This window comes from Cnephaeus nilssonii (assembly GCF_951640355.1).
Source record: "Cnephaeus nilssonii genome assembly, chromosome: 3".
Lineage (NCBI taxonomy): Eukaryota > Metazoa > Chordata > Mammalia > Chiroptera > Vespertilionidae > Cnephaeus > Cnephaeus nilssonii.
The window spans coordinates 102,660,399-102,681,005 of NC_137074.1; the positions used below are offsets into that span (position 1 = coordinate 102,660,399).

Genomic DNA, 20,607 nt, shown 5'->3' on the forward strand with positions numbered 1-20,607 from the left:
CCCCTTGCATTAAGCGTCTGCCCCTTGGTGGTCAGTGCATGTCATAGCAACCAGTTAACCAGTCGCTCAGTCATTCGGTCACTTAGGCTTTTATATATATAAATATGTAATTTTTACCTTCTTTTAAATTCAATTATAAAAAACTAGAGGCCCGGTGCACGAAATTCGTGCACGGGGGCATGGGGGTGTCCCTCAGCCCAGCTTGCACCCTCTCCAATCTGGGACCCCCTTGAGGGATGTCCTACTGCCCGTTTAGGCCCGATCCCACTGGACATCCCTCTGACAATCCAGGACTGCTGGCTCCCAACTGCTCGCCTACCTGCCTTCCTGTTTTCCCCTAACCGCTTCTGCCTTCCAGCCTGATCACCCCATAACCACTCCCATGCCAGCCTGATTGATGTCTAACTGCTCCCCTGCCAGCCTGTTTGCCCCCAACTTCCCTCCTCTGCCGGCCTGGTCACCCCTAACTGCCCTCCTCTGCAGGGTTGATCGCCTCCAACTGCCCTCCCCTCTTGTGGTGGCCATCTTGTGTTCACATGGGGGCAGGATCTTTGACCACATAGGGGCAGCTATCTTGATCTTGTGTTTGGAGTGATGGTCAATCTGCATATTACTCTTTTATTAGATAGGATAGAGGCCTGGTGCATGGGTGGGGACCAGCTGGTTTGCCCTGAAAGGTGTCCTGGATCAGGTGGGGTTCCCTTGGGGCATGGAGAGGCCTGGTCGAGGGGCCTGTGGTGGTTTGCAGGCCAGCCACGCCCCTGGAAACCCAAGCAGAGGCCCTGGTATCTGGAATTTATTTACCTTCTACAATTGAAACTTTGTAGCCTGGAGCAGAGCCAAGCCTCCTGCTCATCCATGGATTTGTTTACCTTCTATAAATGAAACTTTGTATCCTTGAGTGGAGGCCTGGGCCCGCCAGAGTGTGTGGAAAGCTTGGATCCCGGGGAAACCCAAGCCTCCCTTCTGGTAGCCATCTTGGTTGGGGTTAATTTGCATACTTTCCTTGATTGTCTGGTGGGCGTGGCTTGGCTGGTGGGCGTGGCTTATGTAGTGGAGTGATGGTTAATTTGCATATTACTCTTTTATTAGAGAAGTTGTTTACCATGATATTGTGTACCTTATATTAACACTAGGGGCCTGGTGCACGAAATTCGTGCACTGGGGGTCGGAGGTCCCTCAGCCCAACCTGCCCCCTCTCACATATTGGGAGCCCTCAGAGGATGTCCTACTGACGGCTTAGGCCCGCACACTACAGGGTGCGGGCCTAAGCCACAGTCTGGCCTCCCTTTGTGGGAGGCAACTGGGGTGATCAGGGGAAGGCACCAGCCCCATCACCCCGCTGCTGCAGCCACTGCCAGTCACCGCAGCCACCAAGGTGTTTTCATCAACACGGACTCCATTCCCTTCACCAAGAAAAAATGACAACTTTCTTTAGGCATTTTCAAGATGTGTCTTTCATAGGATATGCATTTCTTTATTTATTTTTTATCCTCACTGAGGGTATGTTTCCATTGACTTTTAGAGAATGTGGAAGAGAAAGGGAAAGACAGAGAGAAACATCAAAGTGAGAGGAACACTTTCATTGGTTGCCTCCTGCATGAGCCCTGATCTGGGCCCCGGCCAGGGAGGAGCCTGCAACCTAGGTACATGCCCTTGATCAGAATTGAACCCAGACCCTGCTGTCTGCAGGCTGAGGCATTATCCACTGAGTCAAACCGGCAAGGGCAGGATATGACATTTCTTAGCCCTCCAGCAGCGGACCTTCGTTTTTTTCTCCAGAAGTGTGGTGGAAAAACCCTAGATCACCTTCTTGGATTCTTATTACCCAAGTTACTAAGAATATTACCAGTGGCATACAGGAAGCGTAGCCAATGTGCAGTCAGAAAAGGTGTTTCCTCTATAGTTCACACCAATGGAGGGCTGTGCCCTGCCCAGGCCTAAAGCCTCTGGCCAAAGCTTTAGGCCTGGGCAGGCCCCTCCAGCTCCCTCTGATCACCAGCTCAGCCCCTGCCCAGGCCTGCCCAGACCGAAAGCCTCTTGGACAGGAGCAGACCCCCAGCTCCCTACAATCAATCGCAGGGGGTCCGCTCCTGCCCAGGCTGAAAGCAGACCCCCACCTCCCTGCCCAGGCTGATCGATCGCAGGGGTTCCACTCTTGCACCAGGCCGGAGCAGACACCCAGCTCCCTGCGATCAATCGGAGGGGGTCCATTCGTGCACCAGGCCGAAGCAACCCCCAGCTCCCTGCGATCGATTGCAGGGGGTCTGCTCTGGCACCAGGCCAAAAGCCTCTGGCAGAGGCTTTCAGCCAGGTGCCGGAGCGGACCCCAGCTCCCTGCAATCCGTCACGCCCACCAGCCAATCAGGGCGCCTATGTATGCAAATTAACCACCATCTTGGTTGGGTTGGTTTGCATACTTGCCCTGATTGGCTAGTGGGCGTGGCTTGGGCATAGTGAAGGTGCGGTCAATTTGCATATTACTCTTTTATTAGGTAGGATTATTTTAATATCTATGTGCTTTTTCATATAACTTATCTAACCATTCCCCTCTTATTGGACATACAGATTATCAACAGTTTTTTTGCTATAAAAAATAACATTGCTTTAAATATTTTTATGTATAAATTTATTTTTTATGTAAATATGATTCCTAAAAATAGATTCCTAGAAATTAAATTACTGAGACAAGGTTTGTTTCTATTGGGTGACATAGAATTTAAGGGGTGGCAGTGAACTGAAGTACCTGACAAAATCATATACAAAAACTGTCTGGAGAAAGATTACTCATCCAGCCCTCAAATTACTCCTATAAATTATCTTTCAAGTTCAATTACCAGCGCACATATAAAAGAACCAAGGACACTAGGAAACAACACCACAATAAAAAATCCAGAGAAATACTATCCAATAAGAAAAGACCTGCAAAGACTTTGGAAAGTGAAGTAACCTATGTTTATGAAAATAAAATATTGGCTTCAAGATATTTGGAGAAAAACAGAAAACTATAAAGTGACATAACAGGTTTGAAAAGAAAAAATAAACTTACAGAGATGAAAACAAAACAACTGAAATTGAAAACTTAAAAGAGAGTTAAAGACAATAACAAAATTCATCATGGGGACAAAAAAGGTAAGGAAAACAGAAGAGATGTTGTGAAAATAAAATGAGGGGCCTAAAATGTATTTATTCAAAATCTCAGAAGGAGAGGAGAAAGATAATCAGGCAAAGGTAGTATTTGAAAAGATAATGGGAAATTTTTCAGAACTGATAAAAGAGACTGACCCACAGATTTAAGAAGCCTAATAAATCCCAAGCAATGTGATTTTTTTTTTTTTTGTAAATACTACACTCTTCGCAGTTGAAAATACATAGCTCAACTTCAGACTTTGATAAATTTAAGTTTGTCTAGAGTAGCCAGACATTTCAAAACTAACAAAAGCAGAGAGTATAACCTCCCCGCTAGTAGAGGTAAAACAAAAAATAGAAAAATTTATTTGAAATAACCCCAAAAGATAAGAAAGAATAAGAGAAGAGAAAAGCAGGTAGAAAACATCAAGGAATGTCAGCAGTTATGTTATATGTAAACTAGAGGCCTGGTGCATGAAATTCATGCACGGGGGGGCGTTGTCTCTCAGCCCTGCCTGCACCCTCTCCAATCTGGGACCCCTCAAGGGATGTCTGACTGCCCGTTTAGGCCCGATCCTACCAGGATCGGGCCTAAACGGGCAGTCAGACATCCCTCTCACAATCCAGGACTGCTGTTTCCCAACTGCTCACCTGCCTGCCGTCCTGATTGCCCCTAACCGCTTCTGCCTGCCAGCCTGATCACCCCCTAACCACTCCCCTGCCACCCTGTTTGCCCCTAAATGCCCTCCCCTGCAGGCCTGGCCAACCCTAACTGCCCTCCCTGCAGGCCTGGTCCCCCCCAACTGTCCTCCCCTGCAGGCTTGATCGCCCCCAACTGCCCTCCCTTGCAGGCCTGGTCCCTCCCAACTGCCCTCCCCTGCTGGCCTGAATGCCCCCAACTGCCCTCCCTTGCAGACCTGGTCCCTCCCAACTGCCCTCTCCTGCTGGCCATCTTGTGGCGGCCATCTTGTGTCCACATGGGGGCAGCCAGCTTGTGTGTTGGAATGACGGTCAATTTGCATATTATTATTTTATTAGATAGGATAGAAGCCTTGTGCATGGGTGGGGGCCGGCTGGTTGGCCCTGAAGGGTGTCCTGGATCAGGGTGGGGGTTCCCTTGGGGCATGGGGCAGTCTGGGCGAGGGGCCTGTGGTGGTTGGCAGGCTGGCCACACCTCCCGGCGACCCAAGTGGAAGCCCTGGTATCTGGGATTTATTTATCTTCTATAATTGAAATTTTGTAGCCTTGAGCAGAGCCAAGCCTCCTGTTCGCTCTGTGGCCGCAGCCATTTTTGTTGGGATTTATTTATCTTCTATAATTGAAACTTTGTAGCCTTAAGCAGAGGCCAAGGCAGGCCAGGGTAGGTGGAAAGCTTGTCTTCCTCCATTACCGGGGAAACCCAAGCCTCCTGCTCTCTCTGTGGCAGCAGCCATCTTGGTTGGGTTAATGTGCATACTCGCTCCTGATTGGCTGGTGGGCGTGGCTTGTGGGTGTAGCAGAGGTACGGTCAATTTGTATATTACTCTTTTATTAGATAGGATAGACTAAATGCTCCAGTTAATAGACAAAGACTGCCAATTAAAAAATAAAAAGTCAACCATATACTGTTTATAAGAGACACATTTAAAATATAAGGATACAGCCCGGCTGGTGTGGCTCAGTGGTTGAGCAACAATGTATGAATCAGGAGGTCACTATTCAATTTCTAGTCAGAGCATATGCTCGGGTTGCAGACTCAATCCCCAGTAGGGGGTGTGCAGAGGGCAGCTGAACAATAATTCTCTCCCATCATTGATGTTTCTATCTCTCTCCCTCTCCCTTCCTCTCTGAAATAAATAAAAAATATATTTAAAATATAAGGATACAAAAAGATTAAATATAAATAAGTAAAAATAATATATCGTGAAAATAATAATGAGCATTACTAGAGAGAAAGAGGATCACTTAATAATCATAATAATTTTAATCTACCATTAAGATATAACATTACAAAATATTTTCCCATATTAATATAGTTTTAACCCTTTGCACTCGCTTGCTTTTTTCTCGAGCTGCTACCGATGCTAACTGTGTCGAGTCACACTTGACATCCAAGTGCAAAAGGTTAAAATATATAAAAGAACATTTCATAGAAATAAAAATATTTCAATTCATAATATAATGGGATGATTTAACTTACCTCTCACATAATTGAGAGGACTATTAGACTAAAAGAGAGAATACCTGAACAACTCATTTAACAAATTTGTTCATGGAATGGAAGATTAAATAGTTTAAATATGACTATCTTCCCAAATTTCAAATTCTAACAGGATGGTATATTTGTGTATGTGGGGGGAAAAGAGGTATTGGCAAGTTGATTCTAATATTTACATGGAAATATAAAGAATCTAGAATAGCCAAGACATTCTTGAGAAGAATGCTGGGAAGGATGGAAACATAGTCTACCAGAAAATTAAGACCTATCCTATCTAATAAAAGTGTAATATGCAAATTGACCATACCTCCACCACGCCCACCAGCCAGTCAGGAGCAAATATGCAAATAAACCCAACCAAGATGGCTGTGGCCACAGAGAGCAGGAGGGAGGCTTGGGTTTCCCCGGTGATGGAGGAAGCCAAGCTTTCCGCCTGCCCTTGCTGGCCTAGGCCTCCACTCAATGCTACAAAGTTTCAATTATAGAAGATACATTAATCCCAACAGAAATGGCTGCAGCCACAGAGCAAGCAGGAGGCTTAGCTCTGCTCCAGGCTACAAAGTTTCAATTGTAGAAGATACATAACTCCCAGATACCAGGGCCTCCGCTTGGGTTTTCCAGGGGGTGTGGCCGGCCTCCAAACCGCCACAGGCCCTTCGCCCAGGCCACCCCACACCCCAAGGGAACCCCCACCCTGATCCAGGACACCCTTCAGGGCAAACCAGCTGGCCCCCACCCATGCACCAGGCCTCTATCCTATCTCATAAAAGAGTAATATGCAGATTGACCATCACTCCAACACACAAGATGGCTGCCCCCATATGGTCAAAGATCCTGCCACCATGTGGACACAAGATGGCCACCACAAGATGGCCAGCAGGGGAGGAGAGTTGGGAGGGACCATGCCTGTAAGGGAGGGCAGTTGGGGGCAATCAAGCCCACAGGGGAGGGCAGTTAGGGGTGACCAGGCTGTCAGAGGAAAGAAATTGGGGGTGACCGGGTCTGCAGGGAAGGGCAGTTGTGCGGGACCCAGGCCTGCAGGGGAGAGCAGTTGGGGGGGACCAGGCCTGCAGGGGAGGGCAGTTAGGGGCAAACAGGCTGGCAAGGGAGCAGTTAGGCATCAATCAGGCTGGCAGGGATTGGTTAGGGGTGATCAGGCTGGCAGGTAGAAGCAGTTAGGGGAAATCAGGAAGGCAGGCAGGCGAGCAATTGGGAGCCAGCAGTCCTGTATTGTGAGATGGATGCCCGACTGCCCATTTAGGATGTCTGACTGCCCTGGTAGGATCGGGCCTAAACAGGCAGTCAGACATCCCTCGAGGGGTCCCAGATTGGAGAGGCTGCAGGCTGGGCTGAGGGACACCCTGCCTCCGTGCACGAATTTTGTGCACTGGGCCTTTAGTCCTATATAATAAAAGGTTAATATGCAAATCAACCGAACAGTGTACCAACCAGTCATGATGTGCACTGACCACCAGGGGGCAGACACTCGATGCAGGAGCTGCCCCTTGGTGGTCAATGCAGAGGCTCCCACAGCAGGAGCTCCACTCAGCCAGAAGCCCTGAGCCAGGATCACAGCTGGTGAGCACAGTGGAAGTGGCGGGAGCCTCTCCTGCCTCCATGGCAGTGCTAAGTAGCAGCAAGCCAAGCGGTAAGGAGCTAAGGAGTGAGCAGGCGGGCGGTTAGGAGCAAGCAGGTGGGCAGTCAGGAGCGAAGGGTCCCAGATTGCGAGAGGGAGCAGGCTGGGCTGAGGGACACCCCCACCCCATGCACAAATTTCGTCCATCGGTCCTCTAGTTATAAAATATGTGATTAAGAAAGTGTAATATTAGGGCAAGATAAACAAAGAATAAAAAGTCCAGAACAGACTCACACATACACAAACACCTGATTTATAACAGCAGTGGCACTGCATAATAACGGAGAAAACATAGCTCTGGGACAGTCAGGTACCCATAGTTTTTTAGTGAAATTGGAACCACTACCTCACATCATATGTAAAAATCCATTCTAAGTGGATTAAAGACCTTAATATGAAATGCAAAAATGCAAAGATTTCCTTTATATAGGAGAATAGCGACATTACCTTACGTTAGGGAAAGATTTACTAACTGATGAAAAAAGCAGTATCCGTAAAATATTTGATAAATTAAAATTAAAGGTGTGGCCCTGGCCACTGTAGCTCTGTTGGGCAGTGTCCCTTGTAATGAAAAGTTGTTGGTTTGATTCCTGGCCAGGGCACAGGCCTGGGTTGTGGGCTCCACCCCCAATAAGGGGCAAGTAGGAGACAGCTGACCAATTTTTTCTCTCACATAAGAGTTTCTCTCTCTCTCTCCCCCTCTACCTTCCTCTTTCTCTAAAAACCAATTAAAAATCTTATTAAAAAATTAAAGTTATGAAAGATAAGCCAAAAAGGGGTAGATATTTGCAGCACATGTGACATACAAAAGGTTTATATCCTAAATGTAAAAATACATGTAAAAAGTCCATCTAATAGAAAATGGGCCAAAAAATTTGCATACTTCTCCAAGGAGAAAATTCAAATGATCTATAAACATATATAAAGGAGTTCAACCTCATTAGTAACACTAGAGGCCCGGTGCACGAAATTCGTGCACGGAGGGGGGTTGTCCCTCAGCCCAGCCTGTACCCTCTCCAATCTGGGACCCCTTGAGGGATGTCCAACTGCCCGTTTTAGGCCCGATCCCACCAGGATTGGGCCTAAACGGGCAGTCGGACATCCCTCTCACAATCCAGGACTGCTGGCTCCCAACTGCTTGCCTGCCTGCCTGCCTGCCTGCCTGCCTGCCTTCCTGATTGCCCCTAACTGCTTCTGCCTGCCAGCCTGATCACCCCCTAACCACTCTGCTGCCAGCCTGTTTGCCCCCAACTTCCCTCCTCTGCCGGCCTGGTCACCCCTAACTGCCCTCTCCTGCAGGGTTGATCACCTCCAACTGCCCTCCCTTGCAGGCTTTGTCCCTCTCAACTGCCCTCGCTTGCAGGCCGGGTGCCTCCCAACTGCCCTCTCCTGCTGGTCATCTTGTGGTGGCCATCTTGTGTCCACATGGGGGCAGGATCTTTGACCACATGGGGGCAGCTATATTGTGTGTTGGAGTGATGATCAATCTGCATATTACTCTTTTATTAGATAGGATAGAGGCCTGGTACAGGGGTGGGGGCCAGCTGGTTTGCCCTGAAGGGTGTCCCTGATCAGGGTGGGGTTCCCTTGGGGCATGGGGCGGCCTGAGCGAGGGGCCTGTGGTGGTTTGCAGGCCGGCCACGTCCCCTGGCAACCCAAGCGGAGGCCCTGGTATCTGGAATTTATTTTCCTTCTACAATTGAAACTTTGTAGCCTGGAGCGGAGCCAAGCCTGGGGCTCCCTCCGAGGCCGTCAGCCATTTCTGTTGGGGTTATAATTGAAACTTTGTTGCCTTAAGCGGGTGAGCCCGGCCAGGGTGTGAGGAAAGCTTTGCTTCCCCTGTTGCCGGCGGCAACCCTGGCCTGCTCTCTCAAGCTCCATTCTGCTGCCATTTGTTTGAATTTGTTTACCTTCTATAATTGAAACTTTGTAGCTTGAGTGGAGGCTTAGGCCTGGCCAGGGCAGGCGGAAAGCTTGGCTTCCTCTGTTACCTGGGAAACCTTGCTCTCTGTGGCTGTAGCCATCTTGGTTTGGGTTAATTTGCATACTCGCTCTGATTGGATGGTGGGTGTGGCTTGTGGGCATGGCTTGTGGGTGTGTCGGAGGTATGGTCAATTTGCATATTTGTCTATTATTAGATAGGATGGGAAAGGAAAATTAAAACTACAACTAAGGATCTATACATACCTACATACCTATCATATTGGCAGAAAAAAAATATTTTAAAAAACTTAAGTCTGATAATACTGTATTGGAAAGGATGTAGAGCAACAATCACTATTATTTGCCTCTGGTGAGAATGTAAATTGGTACAACTTGGAAATCATTTTGGTATTATCTAGTAAACTAGAAGACAGACATATCTTGGGATTTAGTAATTCCTCCTCTGGGTATAATATCCAAAAGGAACTGGGTACCAGTATACATGCATAAGAATACCCACAGTGTCATTGTTTATAGTATACAAATGAAAGTTATTGGACACAGCTACATACTGGGACATGTATCAATGTTGACAGAAAAATAAAATATTGAAAATATATAATGTATGATTCCATTTCTGTAAAATTTAAAATGGTAAAATTAAACTGCATTATTTAGAAATTAGGACTAGTGGTTATGTCTAGGAAGGATATTAGTTTTGGGATAGGTACTCTGAGGGCTTCTAAGTATCAGCACTGTGCTTTCTTGACTCAGGTGGTGATAACAGGGGCATTTATAATTACTGATTAACAAAATAGCATGTTTTAACAACTATATGAATGTATTTCATATTTTTAAAAGTGAAAAACGTATTATCTTCTAAAACAAATGGCAACATTTAGATTAAAAAATTAGGTTGTTTCACTGTTGAACCCTAGGAATTCTTTGTTTTTAAAGCTTTTTATTGATTTTTAGAGTGAGAGAAAGGGGGAGAGATAGGAAGATAGAAACATTGAGGATAGAGAAACATCGTCGATCAGCTGCCTCCTGCACACCCCCTACTTGGGATTGAGCTCACAACCTGGGCATGTGTTCTGACGGAATCCATCCAGTGATCTCTTGGTTCCTGGTCAGACTCCAACCACTGAGCCACGCCAGCCGGGCACCCCTAGGAATTCCTGTATCCATTTGATCACAATTCAAGATTAGGAATAAGTGGAATCAAATTGAATCTTCTATTTTATTATAAAATATTCTTGGGGACGAATTCATATCCCTATCAAGTATTACCTATAAAAGAGTTAAACTTAGAGATAAAGTAAGAGCTCCCTGTATTTCTTTTTTATTCCCGCCCCCTCTATATTTCTTTCTTCATCTTTCCACACTCCACTAGTGTTTTGCTCAGATGAACCTCAAGATCACCCTTGAAGAGATACCAGATATGGCAGCTGTCACTGGGAGTTAAAGTCAGTTTACTGAAGTATAATTTACGTAGAGTAAAATATACCTTTCCTGGATGTATGGCTCTATGAATTTTAATCACCACTATAATCAAGATATAGAATATTTTCATTGTAGTGGGGCTGTTTTTTATCTCCTGTTTTGTTTTTATAGTACTTAATATGTGTGTAAAGTAAAACAAAAACCCTTCAAAGAGGTATGTAATGTCAGATTTTTGCCAGAAAGTTTTATCAAGTTATCTTCAGGGATTTGGGACAGTCTTTAATGATGTCTAAGGATTATTCCCTGTCACTGAAGCAGGGCCATAAATTTAAATTAAGAAATGGTTTGTATCATTGTCTAGCAAGCAAAGGGTGTCATACGTAAATGTGTTCTATGTGAAACAATTGACAGTTCAGTGTCCTTCTATCTCCTGTGGTTTATAGATCATGAGTGATGAGCTGGTGGAGAAGCACTATAAACATGGGAGCAAGTTTCTGACTTCATTTCCAGATGGGACAACGCAAATATTGTATCCTTTCTAGCTACAAGTTACTTTTATTAGCTTTATTTCTTCACAAAAAGATAAAGTACATAGAAAAAGATTTTTAAAACAGATATTACCCCCAAATTCTACCAACCAAAGAAAAGCTGTTAACATCTTTTCATATATCATTTCTTACTTTTCCCTATGGGCATATACTTTTTTAAAAATCAGTTCTTCCACTATTCATATCTTATAACTTGCCCCCCTTCACATATATTATACAATAGATAATGTTATGAGTATATAAAGTGCAATAAATATAGAACTATAACACCATTTTATAACCACACTAGGGGCCCAGTGCACGAATTTGTGCACCTTGAAAGGAACTCTGGGCCCCAATTGCCCCTCAGGAGCAGGGGGAGGTAGAGAAGCCCTGAGGGGTGATCAAGGCCAGTAGCCACCGCCTGAACCCGCTGATGGCGCCAAGCAATCGGGACTGGCGCCAGGCACCGGCAGCGGGTGCGCGCAGAAGCTCTAGCGAGGCCGGCGCCAGCAGCAGGTGCAAGCACCGGGTGGGACCGTGGCACGTGGGAGCAAAGAATTTTCAGTAACCACCAGAGGCTCGCCCTGATGACAGCGACCAGCACCCCACCTTAAACCCCTGCTCACCTGCTCCACCATCCCACTGCAGCCAACACCCGCCATATTCTATGCTCTGCTGACTGCTGCCGATGCCTGCCATGTCCTGTGCGCACCCCCTGGTGGTCAGCACACGTCATAGCGACCGGTTGTTCAGCTGTTTGGTTGTTCAGTTGTTCTGCTATTCAGTCTATTTGCATATTAGGGTTTTATATATGTAGATGGTATTTCATTATAGAAATGTACTATAATTCATTTAACCTGTCCCCTATTACCAAACAAAGGTGGTTTCACAATTTTTTGCTATTATACAAAGTACCTAAATGAACAGCTTTGTGCATATTTCCTTTCATACTTATCACTTAGTTTCTTGAATTAAATACCTAGTGGTAGGAATTCTGGGTAAGAACTTATGGATATTTTAAAGCTTTGATATATTTTGCCCCCAAGAAAATGTGTAGCAGCTTACCCATCCATGAGCACCATGTTATTTTTAATACAAAAATTCAATATCCATTTTATGGAATAGTAAGTTATTGGTCACGTGAACTTCTGCCTGATGGCCAGGCCATTTGGTATTTTGACATAAAGGCTATTTAATATCTTGAGGTAAACAAAAAGCCCTATGAAATGTGGAGAAATTTTGGTGAATCAGGGCCTCACTTTGTAGGAGAAAGTCGTTTTTAGTATAGTTTCCTAAATGTTTAGTCAAAGCTTAATAATAAACCAGTAAAATGACTTTCATGGCATAGGAAATGTAATAAAGTTTTAGTTCCTTAGACCCTATGAGAAAGAGTGTAGGTTTTACTTTAATTGTACCAATACACTTAAAATAGCTTCCCCAACTTTTATTATTAATTATCACTTCATGCCCTGGCTTTAATTACCAACTCTTAAAGACTGTGGCTGATTTTCAAAATGATTCAGTGTCAATCTTGTATTTACTTCATCTCTGGACTTATGGTCAGTTTAGATAGGACTAAGCATTAACAGTTAGTGAATTATCCTCACTATATTTGATTCCTTTTGGTGCTATTATAAATGGAATTTTTAAAATATATATTTATTGATTTTAGAGAGGAAGGGAGAGGGAGAGAGAGAGCAAAACATCAGTGATGAGAGAGAATCATTGATGGGCTGCCTCCTGCAAGCCCCTTACTGGGGATGGAGCCTGCAGCCCAGGCCTGTGCCCTGACCAGGAATCAAACCATAACCTCCTGGTTCATAGGCCAACGCTCAACCACTGAGTCACACTGGCTGGGCTGGAATTATTTTCTTTCTTTTTTTTTAAAATTTCTTTATTGATTAAGGTGTCACATATTTGTCCTCATCCCCCCATTCCCTTCCCACACCCCTCCCCATGGATGCCCCAACCCCCTGTTGAACTTAACCATTGGTTAGGCTCATATGCATGCACACAAGACCTTTGGTTGATCTCTACCCCCTCCCCCCACCCTCCCCTATCCTCCCTCTGAGGCCCGATAGTCCGATTGATGCCTCCTTGTTTCTGGTTCTGTTCTTGTTCATCAGTCTATGTTGTTCATCATTTCCCCTAGATGAGCGAAATCATATGTCACTAGAGATATACTTATAAGAAATGAATGTGCGACGAGCAATAATAGTTATGCTGACAGGCAAATGAATCAGTCTGTAGTGAGTTTCTTTCTGGACCAACAGTTCTTTTGAGACCCAATATCAATGTCCACCAGTTCCTTATGAGTACATGTCGGCACTGACCCCTCAGCTCTGGATGGTGGACAAATGGTGGTAATGCAGGTCCAACTCCCTCTGGTTTGGTCTCGGCCGGACCCAGGGGCACGGCTTCACCCGGACCCAGGGGCATGTGGCCTCACCCAGATCCAGGGGCCCACGGCCTCACCCGGACCCGGGACCCAGCCTCACCTGGATCCAGGGGCACACGGCCTCGCCCAGACCCAGGATTCAGCTTTACCTGGACCCAGGGGCGCATGGCCTCACCCGGACCCAGGGGCGCGTGGCCTCTCCCAGACCCAGGGTCGCGTGGCCTCACCCGGATCCAGGGGCCCACGGCCTCACCCGGACCCGGGGCCCAGGCTCACCCGGATCCAGGGGCCCACGGCCTCACCCGGACCCGGGACCCAGGCTCACCCGGATCCAGGGGCCCACGGCCTCACCCGGTCCCGGAACCCAGCCTCACCCAGATCCAGGGGCCCACGGCCTCGCCCAGACCCAGGATTCAGCTTTACCTGGACCCAGGGGCGCATGGCCTCACCCGGACCCAGGGGGGCGTGGCCTCTCCCGGGCCTGGGACCCAGCCTCACCCGGGTCCAGGGGCACACGGCCTCGCCTGAACCCGGGATCTAGCTTCCCCCGGACCCAGGGGCACGTGGCCTCACCCGGACCCAGGGGCGCGTGGCCTCTCCCAGACCCAGGGTCGCGTGACCTCACCCGGATCCAGGGGCCCACGGCCTCACCCGGATCCAGGGGCCCATGGCCTCACCCGGACCCGGGACCCAGGCTCACCCGGATCCAGGGGCCCATGGCCTCACCCGGACCCGGGGCCAGGCTCACCCGGATCCAGGGGCCCACGGCCTCACCCGGACCCGGGACCCAGGCTCACCCGGATCCAGGGGCCCACGGTCTCACCCGGACCCAGGACCCAGCCTCACCCGGATCCAGGGGCACACGGCCTCGCCCAGACCCAGGATTCAGCTTCACCTGGACCCAGGGGCGCATGGCCTCACCTGGACCCAGGGGTGCGTGGCCTCTCCCGGGCCTGGGACCCAGCCTCACCCGGATCCAGGGGCACACGGCCTCGCCCAGACCCGGGATCTAGCTTCCCCCGGACCCAGGGGCACGTGGCCTCACGCGGACCCAGGGGCACGTGGCCTCTCCCAAACCCAGGGTCGCGTGGCCTCACCCGGATCCAGGGGCCCACGGCCTCACCCAGACCCGGGACCCAGGCTCACCCGGATCCAGGGGCCCACGGCCTCATCCAGACCCAGGGCCAGGCTCACCCGGACCCAGGGGCCCACGGCCTCACCCAGACCCAGGATTCAGCTTTACCTGGACCCAGGGGCGCATGGCCTCACCCGGACCCAGGGACGCATGGCCTCTCCCGGGCCTGGGACCCAGCCTCACCCGGATCCAGGGGCACACGGCCTCGCCCGGACCCGGGATCTAGCTTCCCCCGGACCCAGGGGCACGTGGCCTCTCCCAGACCCAGGGTCGCGTGGCCTCACCCAGATCCAGGGGCCCACGGCCTCACCCGGACCCGGGACCCAGCCTCACCCGGATCCAGGGGCACACGGCCTCGCCCAGACCCAGGATTCAGCTTCACCTGGACCCAGGGGCGCATGGCCTCGCCCGGACCCAGGGGCGCGTGGCCTCACCCGGACCCGGGACCCAGCCTCACCCTGACCCAGTTCCCAGCCTCACCCGGACCCAGGGGCGCGCGGCTTCACCCGGATCCGGGACCCAGCGGGGTTTCGTCTTCTTGATCCCAATTCCTGTTGGTCAATTCCCTCTCAGCAATTCTTTTGGCCATTTTCTCAGAGCTCCAGGGCAGCCACCGCAGAACTCGTTGGGCGGCGGGCTCGGCGAAGCTCCGGTGTGCCCGGTGCACGGCGGCGGGCTGGTCCAGGGTGGCTGCGTCGGCCCTTGGGTCTGCAGCGGTGGCCGGTCGCCGAGCGTGCGCACCTGGCCGCTTCCGGGGCGTTGAGATTCTTGAAGGACTCGGAGGTCAGCAAGCGTGGAGTCTCCTACCCCATGTCTCCCAGGGGCTCGTCTGTCCGTGCTCGGCAGCGAGTGGAGCCTTCCCCTCAGCCGGAGACCGCTGGGGGCACCGCGCCGAGCACGTTCCAGGCCGCCATTGTGTCGTCTGAGCCGTAGTTCTTAAAGTGTGATCTTTGGGTCACCGGCATCAGCTTCATCCCGCGTACCCCTCTCTTTTATTCTAGTTGTAGAGCATCTGCTCAGTCAGCCCTCCGGTGGTTCCGGACGGTGTCTGCTCTGCTCTCCCGTCATAGACTCAAAATTGTTGTGGTAGGCAGCAATCAGGCTTCTGCCCTATGCCTCCATCTTGGTCCTTGTTTGTATAGTTAAGTCTTGATTGTTGTTGGTGTCACTGGGATGAATTGTCCTCCAGGCCACTTGGCTGTGCGGACCCTCTGTGTCTATAAAGGAAGAGTTGCTGTGCGGGAGACACGTTTATGTGCCGGGTCTTGGTGCAGCAAGGCTTTGGCGCTCACTGAGTCTGCCTCTTGAATGTGTCCCTTATGCGAGTGGTTGAAATCTGGTGTCATCTCACACCGACCACTAGATGCCCTCGTTTCTGGGTCTGCAATGGAGTGTAGGTCAGCTACTGCCTGGGGCCCCTCAGCAGGAAGTACAGCATCCCTTATATTCGTGACCTGTTTCGGTGTCTTCCCCTTTTGGCTGCCTCCCTATTGCTCAGCTTCCCCAATCTCCCTAGGTGGTCGCTCTTGATACCCCCCTTTGTGGGCTGAGTGCAAAGTCTTGGTGTTGTTAAGCCTTGATTGCTGTTGATACACTGGGAGGATGTGACCTCCAGTCCAATTGGCTGTGAGGATCAGCTGTGTCTATGCCGGGAGACAGCCCCATTCAACTAGACTTGCAAAATTGTAAAAGCCTCTGTGTTCAGCTTGGATGGGGCGGAGTTACAGGGAGGAGCCTACAGCCTTGGCTTCCCGTCAGCCCCGCCCTATGAGGTTCCTGTGTCTCAGTGTCCCTCCGAACTCCCAGCAAACTTTACCTCTGAGAGAAAAGCGCCCTGGAGTTTCGCGCGCTGCCAGTCTAGTCTCTCCCCCAATGAATCTGGATTCCCAGATTCTCGCCCGGAACTGGGTTTCCGTGTAGTCAGAATTGGGGCTCACCGCAGTCTGGCGCTTTTGTCTCCTTCCCACCAGGGCGACTCAGTGGCACAGTCAACAGCCCATCCTCCGCGCACAATCCCGTGCGCGCCTCCGGTGCTCTGCTCTTCGCCGCCTCTCTGCACCTCTGCCCCACAGCCCAGCTTTCCCCAGCCTGAGCCGGCTTCCCAGGGTTTCGCCCGGAACTGGGGTTCAGTGCAGTCAGAGCTGGGGTTCAGCGCAATCTGGAGCTTTTATCTCCTTCCTGCTAGAGAACGCCAGCCAGGCCGTCAGCCGCCCCTTCCTCTCCGGCTCCGTCTTCCCCGCACGCGCGCGGGCTCGTGTCTCTGCCCGTGTCTCCATACCTCAGGCTTTTACGGCTTCTCTGATTTTCCTTGTGGTTTTCTCTTTCCTTCTAGTTGTGGGCATTTCAGTCAGCCAGCTTTCCTGTGGTTCTGGATGATGTCCGTTTTGACTTTTAGTTGTGTTTTTGAAATTGTTGTGCCAGGCTCTAGGTTAGGTGTTTAACCTATGCCGCCATCTTGGTTTCTCCTGGAATTATTTTCTTAAGTTCACTTTCAGAATGTTCACTGCTAGAATAGAATAATACAATTTATTTTTATATATTAATATTGTAGCCAGCAACCCTGCTAAACTAAATTGTTAGCTCTATATTGTTTTGTAGATTCTTTAGGATTTTTTCTTTGTAAGAGCATGTCTTCCGAATATAGGGATAATTTTACTTCTTACATTACCTATTTAAATGCCTTTCATTTCTTCTCTTGGATAAAATTTCCCTGGCCAAAACCTCCAGTGCAGCCACAAAAGTGGGAAAGGATATGAGGGGGAAGGGCGGCTAATGCAGGTGTGGGACAAGGGGTTCCCATTCCGTCCGTAGGTTCATGCCCAGTAGCGATTGGTACAAAGGAAAACCCCCGAATGCGGTGAGTCAGTTCTGGCGTTCAGGAGTGTGCCAACCCACCTTCGACGGCGGCGAGCGGTTTGCCCGCCTCCCGCAGCCCGGCTCCCAGGCGCCTCCAGCGCGGGGGCACCCGGGCGCCAGGAGCCCTCGGGGCTCCCCTAGGCGCGCCCCCCACGCCCCACACACCTGCCCCGACCCTCCGCGCAGCAGCCCTCTCCCCCGGAGCGCACCGGGCGGCTGGCGCCCCCGCCGGCGCAGCCCCCCTCCCCGCTGTTTGTTAGGGGGGGAGGGCGGAGGCGGAGGCCAGCTCCCCGGGCTCCTGCCGCCGCTGCCGCCGCCTGGGTGGTTGCAGCCGCGGCCGCCTCCCGCCTGCTCGCTCCGGGGAGCGCGCACGGGCCCCGGCGCCCCGCCGCAGCCCATCCCGGAGCCGCGAAGCCCAGTTCGCCCGGGGCGGCAGACCGTGTGCCCCGCGGAGAAGGCCGACTGTCTGGAGAAGTTCTGACACAGAGCATGCTTCCATTGCGAGACCTGCAAGGTGCCACTCCACGTGAAGAGCTACAGGGGCTGCCAGACGCCCTACCCCAGCAGTCCTCCCCGGGTGGCTGGCACCCCGGAACCCCCGCCTCAAACCGCGGAGCGCGCTCCGGAGTCAGTGTGCCACCAGCAGGAGCTCCAGGAGGACCGGGTCTAAGGGCTTCAGCGGTGGCAGACACCCCAACTCCCGGGAGTCAAGCAGACCCCGGGCCAGAGCAGGATATAAAATACCGGCAAGTTTCAGGAGAGCCGCACACGCCCCAGAGCGGGTGGGGGCTTGGAGCCCGAGCGAGAGCCCCAGGACACCGCCAGCTCCGGAGACCCCAGGAGCAGCAGCCTCATCACACCCCCCAGCGCCCAGGTCACCAGCGGCTCCCGCAGCAGCAGCCTCATCACCCCCCAGCGCCCAGGTCACCAGCGGCTCCCGCAGCAGCAGCTGGCCCCACCCGTGGGGCTGCAAGGAGCCTGCACCCCAGGCTCCACACAGCGCAGCCCCCCGGCGGGGCCGTCGGAGACTACAGCCTCGGACAAGGGTGAGGTCTCCTTCAGGACCGGGACACCATCGTCAGCTGCGGCAGATTGATGACGGCGGGGGTACGGGACGTGGAGCGCACCGGTGACACGGGGATGCTGCCGGCCAACCACGTGGAGGCCCTCTGGGCCCGCTGGGGCCCGCCCCGCCCCACCCTTCAGCACATCCCACAGCATCCATCCGTCCTGGGTGTGCCCTGTCCGCCCTTCGGGGTCTCCGTGTTTCTAAATATGCGATGCTTGTTTCTTCCCAACCTCTTCCAGCTGCTTTTGCCAACTGAAGCCTTGTTCTGCAAAAAAACAAAAACAAGAACAAAACCTCCAGTGTCATGTTGAATAGAAATGGGGAGAGTGGATATTTTAGTTCCTGATCTTAAAGGGAAAATACTCATTATTAGGTTTTATTATTTGCTCTTTATCCTATCAGTATTATATATTTCATTAATTGATTTTCAAATATTAAACCAACCTTGCATTTTGGGGTAAACTCCATTTTGTCGTCGTACATGATCCTTTTTATGTGATGCCAGATTCTATTTTCTAGTATTATGTTGAGGTTTTTTTGTGTCTTACTAGAGGCCTGGTGCATGAAATTCATACATGGGTGGGGTCCCTAGGCCTGGCTAGGGATCAGGACCTATCAGATTCCCCCCTCCTCCTTCCCTGGCTGCCACCACTGCAAGGTTCCCTGCCTCCCTGCCCCCTGCCCCCTGCCCCCCCTTCCCTCACCACCCATGGCCATGGCCACCCACCCCTGGTTCCCCTTCCCAGCCCAGGGCCAGCCCCTATGCAGCCATCAGGACCTGCCAGCAGAGGGGGGAGGGGGAGGGACCAGGGGGATGGCCAGGGGGAGGGGCCACCACTGCAGCAGGCGGGCCCATGGGGCCTGCCAGCCAGGGGGAGAGTGAGGGGGAGGGACCTGGGAGGTTGGCCGCTGCCCCCAAGTAGGGAGCCAGCCCTCGGCCCTCCTGGGAAAGGGGCCATGTCCACCACCATCACCCACCCCCGGTTCCCGTCCCAGCCCAGCGGCCTGCCAGTGCGGGGAGGCCCCATCAGCCATCAGGGCCTGCGGGCTGGGGGAAGCTCCTGCATTGAGCATCTGCCCCCTGGTGGTCTGTGCGCATCATAGCGACCGGTCATTCTGGTCATTGCAGTCATTCCGCTATAACGGCCGCTTAGGCTTTTACATAGAGAGATTTGATTCACATAAAAAGCATAACATTTTAAAATGAAAACAGTATCTCCTGTTTTGGGAATGCTTTCCATTTTAAAGGTCTTTCTCATAAATTGAATTTATTCACAGCATAGCCAGGGACCATTAGAACAATGACCTTATCTGATCTCAGCTACCCATCTGGAAACCTAGCCATCATCCGCGTGCCCAACAAGACCCATGGTTTCACTTGCATAGTCCAAGAAGACATACCCACTCACCCTGCGATCCTGGCAGTGCTGGACTCTTCTGGCCGAAGTTCCTGCTATCACCCCAATGGAAATGTCTGGTAGGCTTCTAGTTTCCTCCTGCTACCATTGTGCTTTCTGGGTTTGTGAAATTTTATTTTTCCAACTTTATTGAGATATAATTGACATATAACATTGTGTAAGTTAAAGGTGTACAACATCATTGGTTTGATATACTTAAAAATTTCAAAATGATTACCACCATAGCATTAGTTAACACATGCATCATGCCACCTAATTACCTTTTTTGTGTGTATTGAGAACACGTAAGACATACTTTGTTACCAACTTTCACATATGTAACATAGTATTATTAAGTATAATTACTATGCTATACATTCGATCCCAGAACTTATTCATCTAATAACTATAAGTGTTATTTTTTTCTTTAAAATGATAAAAATGGCTTTAAGAAATGTTATTTAAGTTAATGGTCTTTAGATAGTTATGTTTAACTCATAGAACCATTTGATTTATGCCTTTTCGTATGCTTCTCTGGAAAAATCCTAGGCAACTTTGTATAACAAAGCTCATCATATTCTTTTTGCTTGCTTCTTTCTTTTTTCTTCTTTTTAATATTATTTTTATTTGGGTTTTTTTTCATCATATCCTTTCTATAAATGAAAAGAAAATATTAAGTATATAATTTCAATGTTATAAAAATCTCTATGTAAATTACATTAGGGGTATGGAATATGAACTCAGACAGTCTCTCTAGAGCCTTTGCCCTAATACTATTATACTGCTTCATCTATGGAAATAATTTACGATGGACAGGTGCTACAATGCACTGTTATTGTTTGAGATATATAGACTTTAACAGCTGATAGCTCGATTTTGAAAATTAAATGTATT

At 50.1% G+C, this 20,607-nt stretch overlaps 1 protein-coding gene across 1 annotated transcript in view; it reads left to right on the forward strand.

Annotated features, from left to right (window-relative positions):
- ERICH6 (glutamate rich 6) overlaps positions 1 to 20,607 on the forward strand; it is a gene marked incomplete at both ends in the record, with an annotated part of 80,192 nt that overhangs the window by 44,637 nt on the left and 14,948 nt on the right. The window contains 2 exons of the mRNA XM_079766345.1: positions 10,772 to 10,857; positions 19,638 to 19,793. Coding sequence (XP_079622471.1) covers positions 10,772 to 10,857; positions 19,638 to 19,793 — 242 coding nt within the window. The remainder of the gene's footprint in view (positions 1 to 10,771; positions 10,858 to 19,637; positions 19,794 to 20,607) is intronic.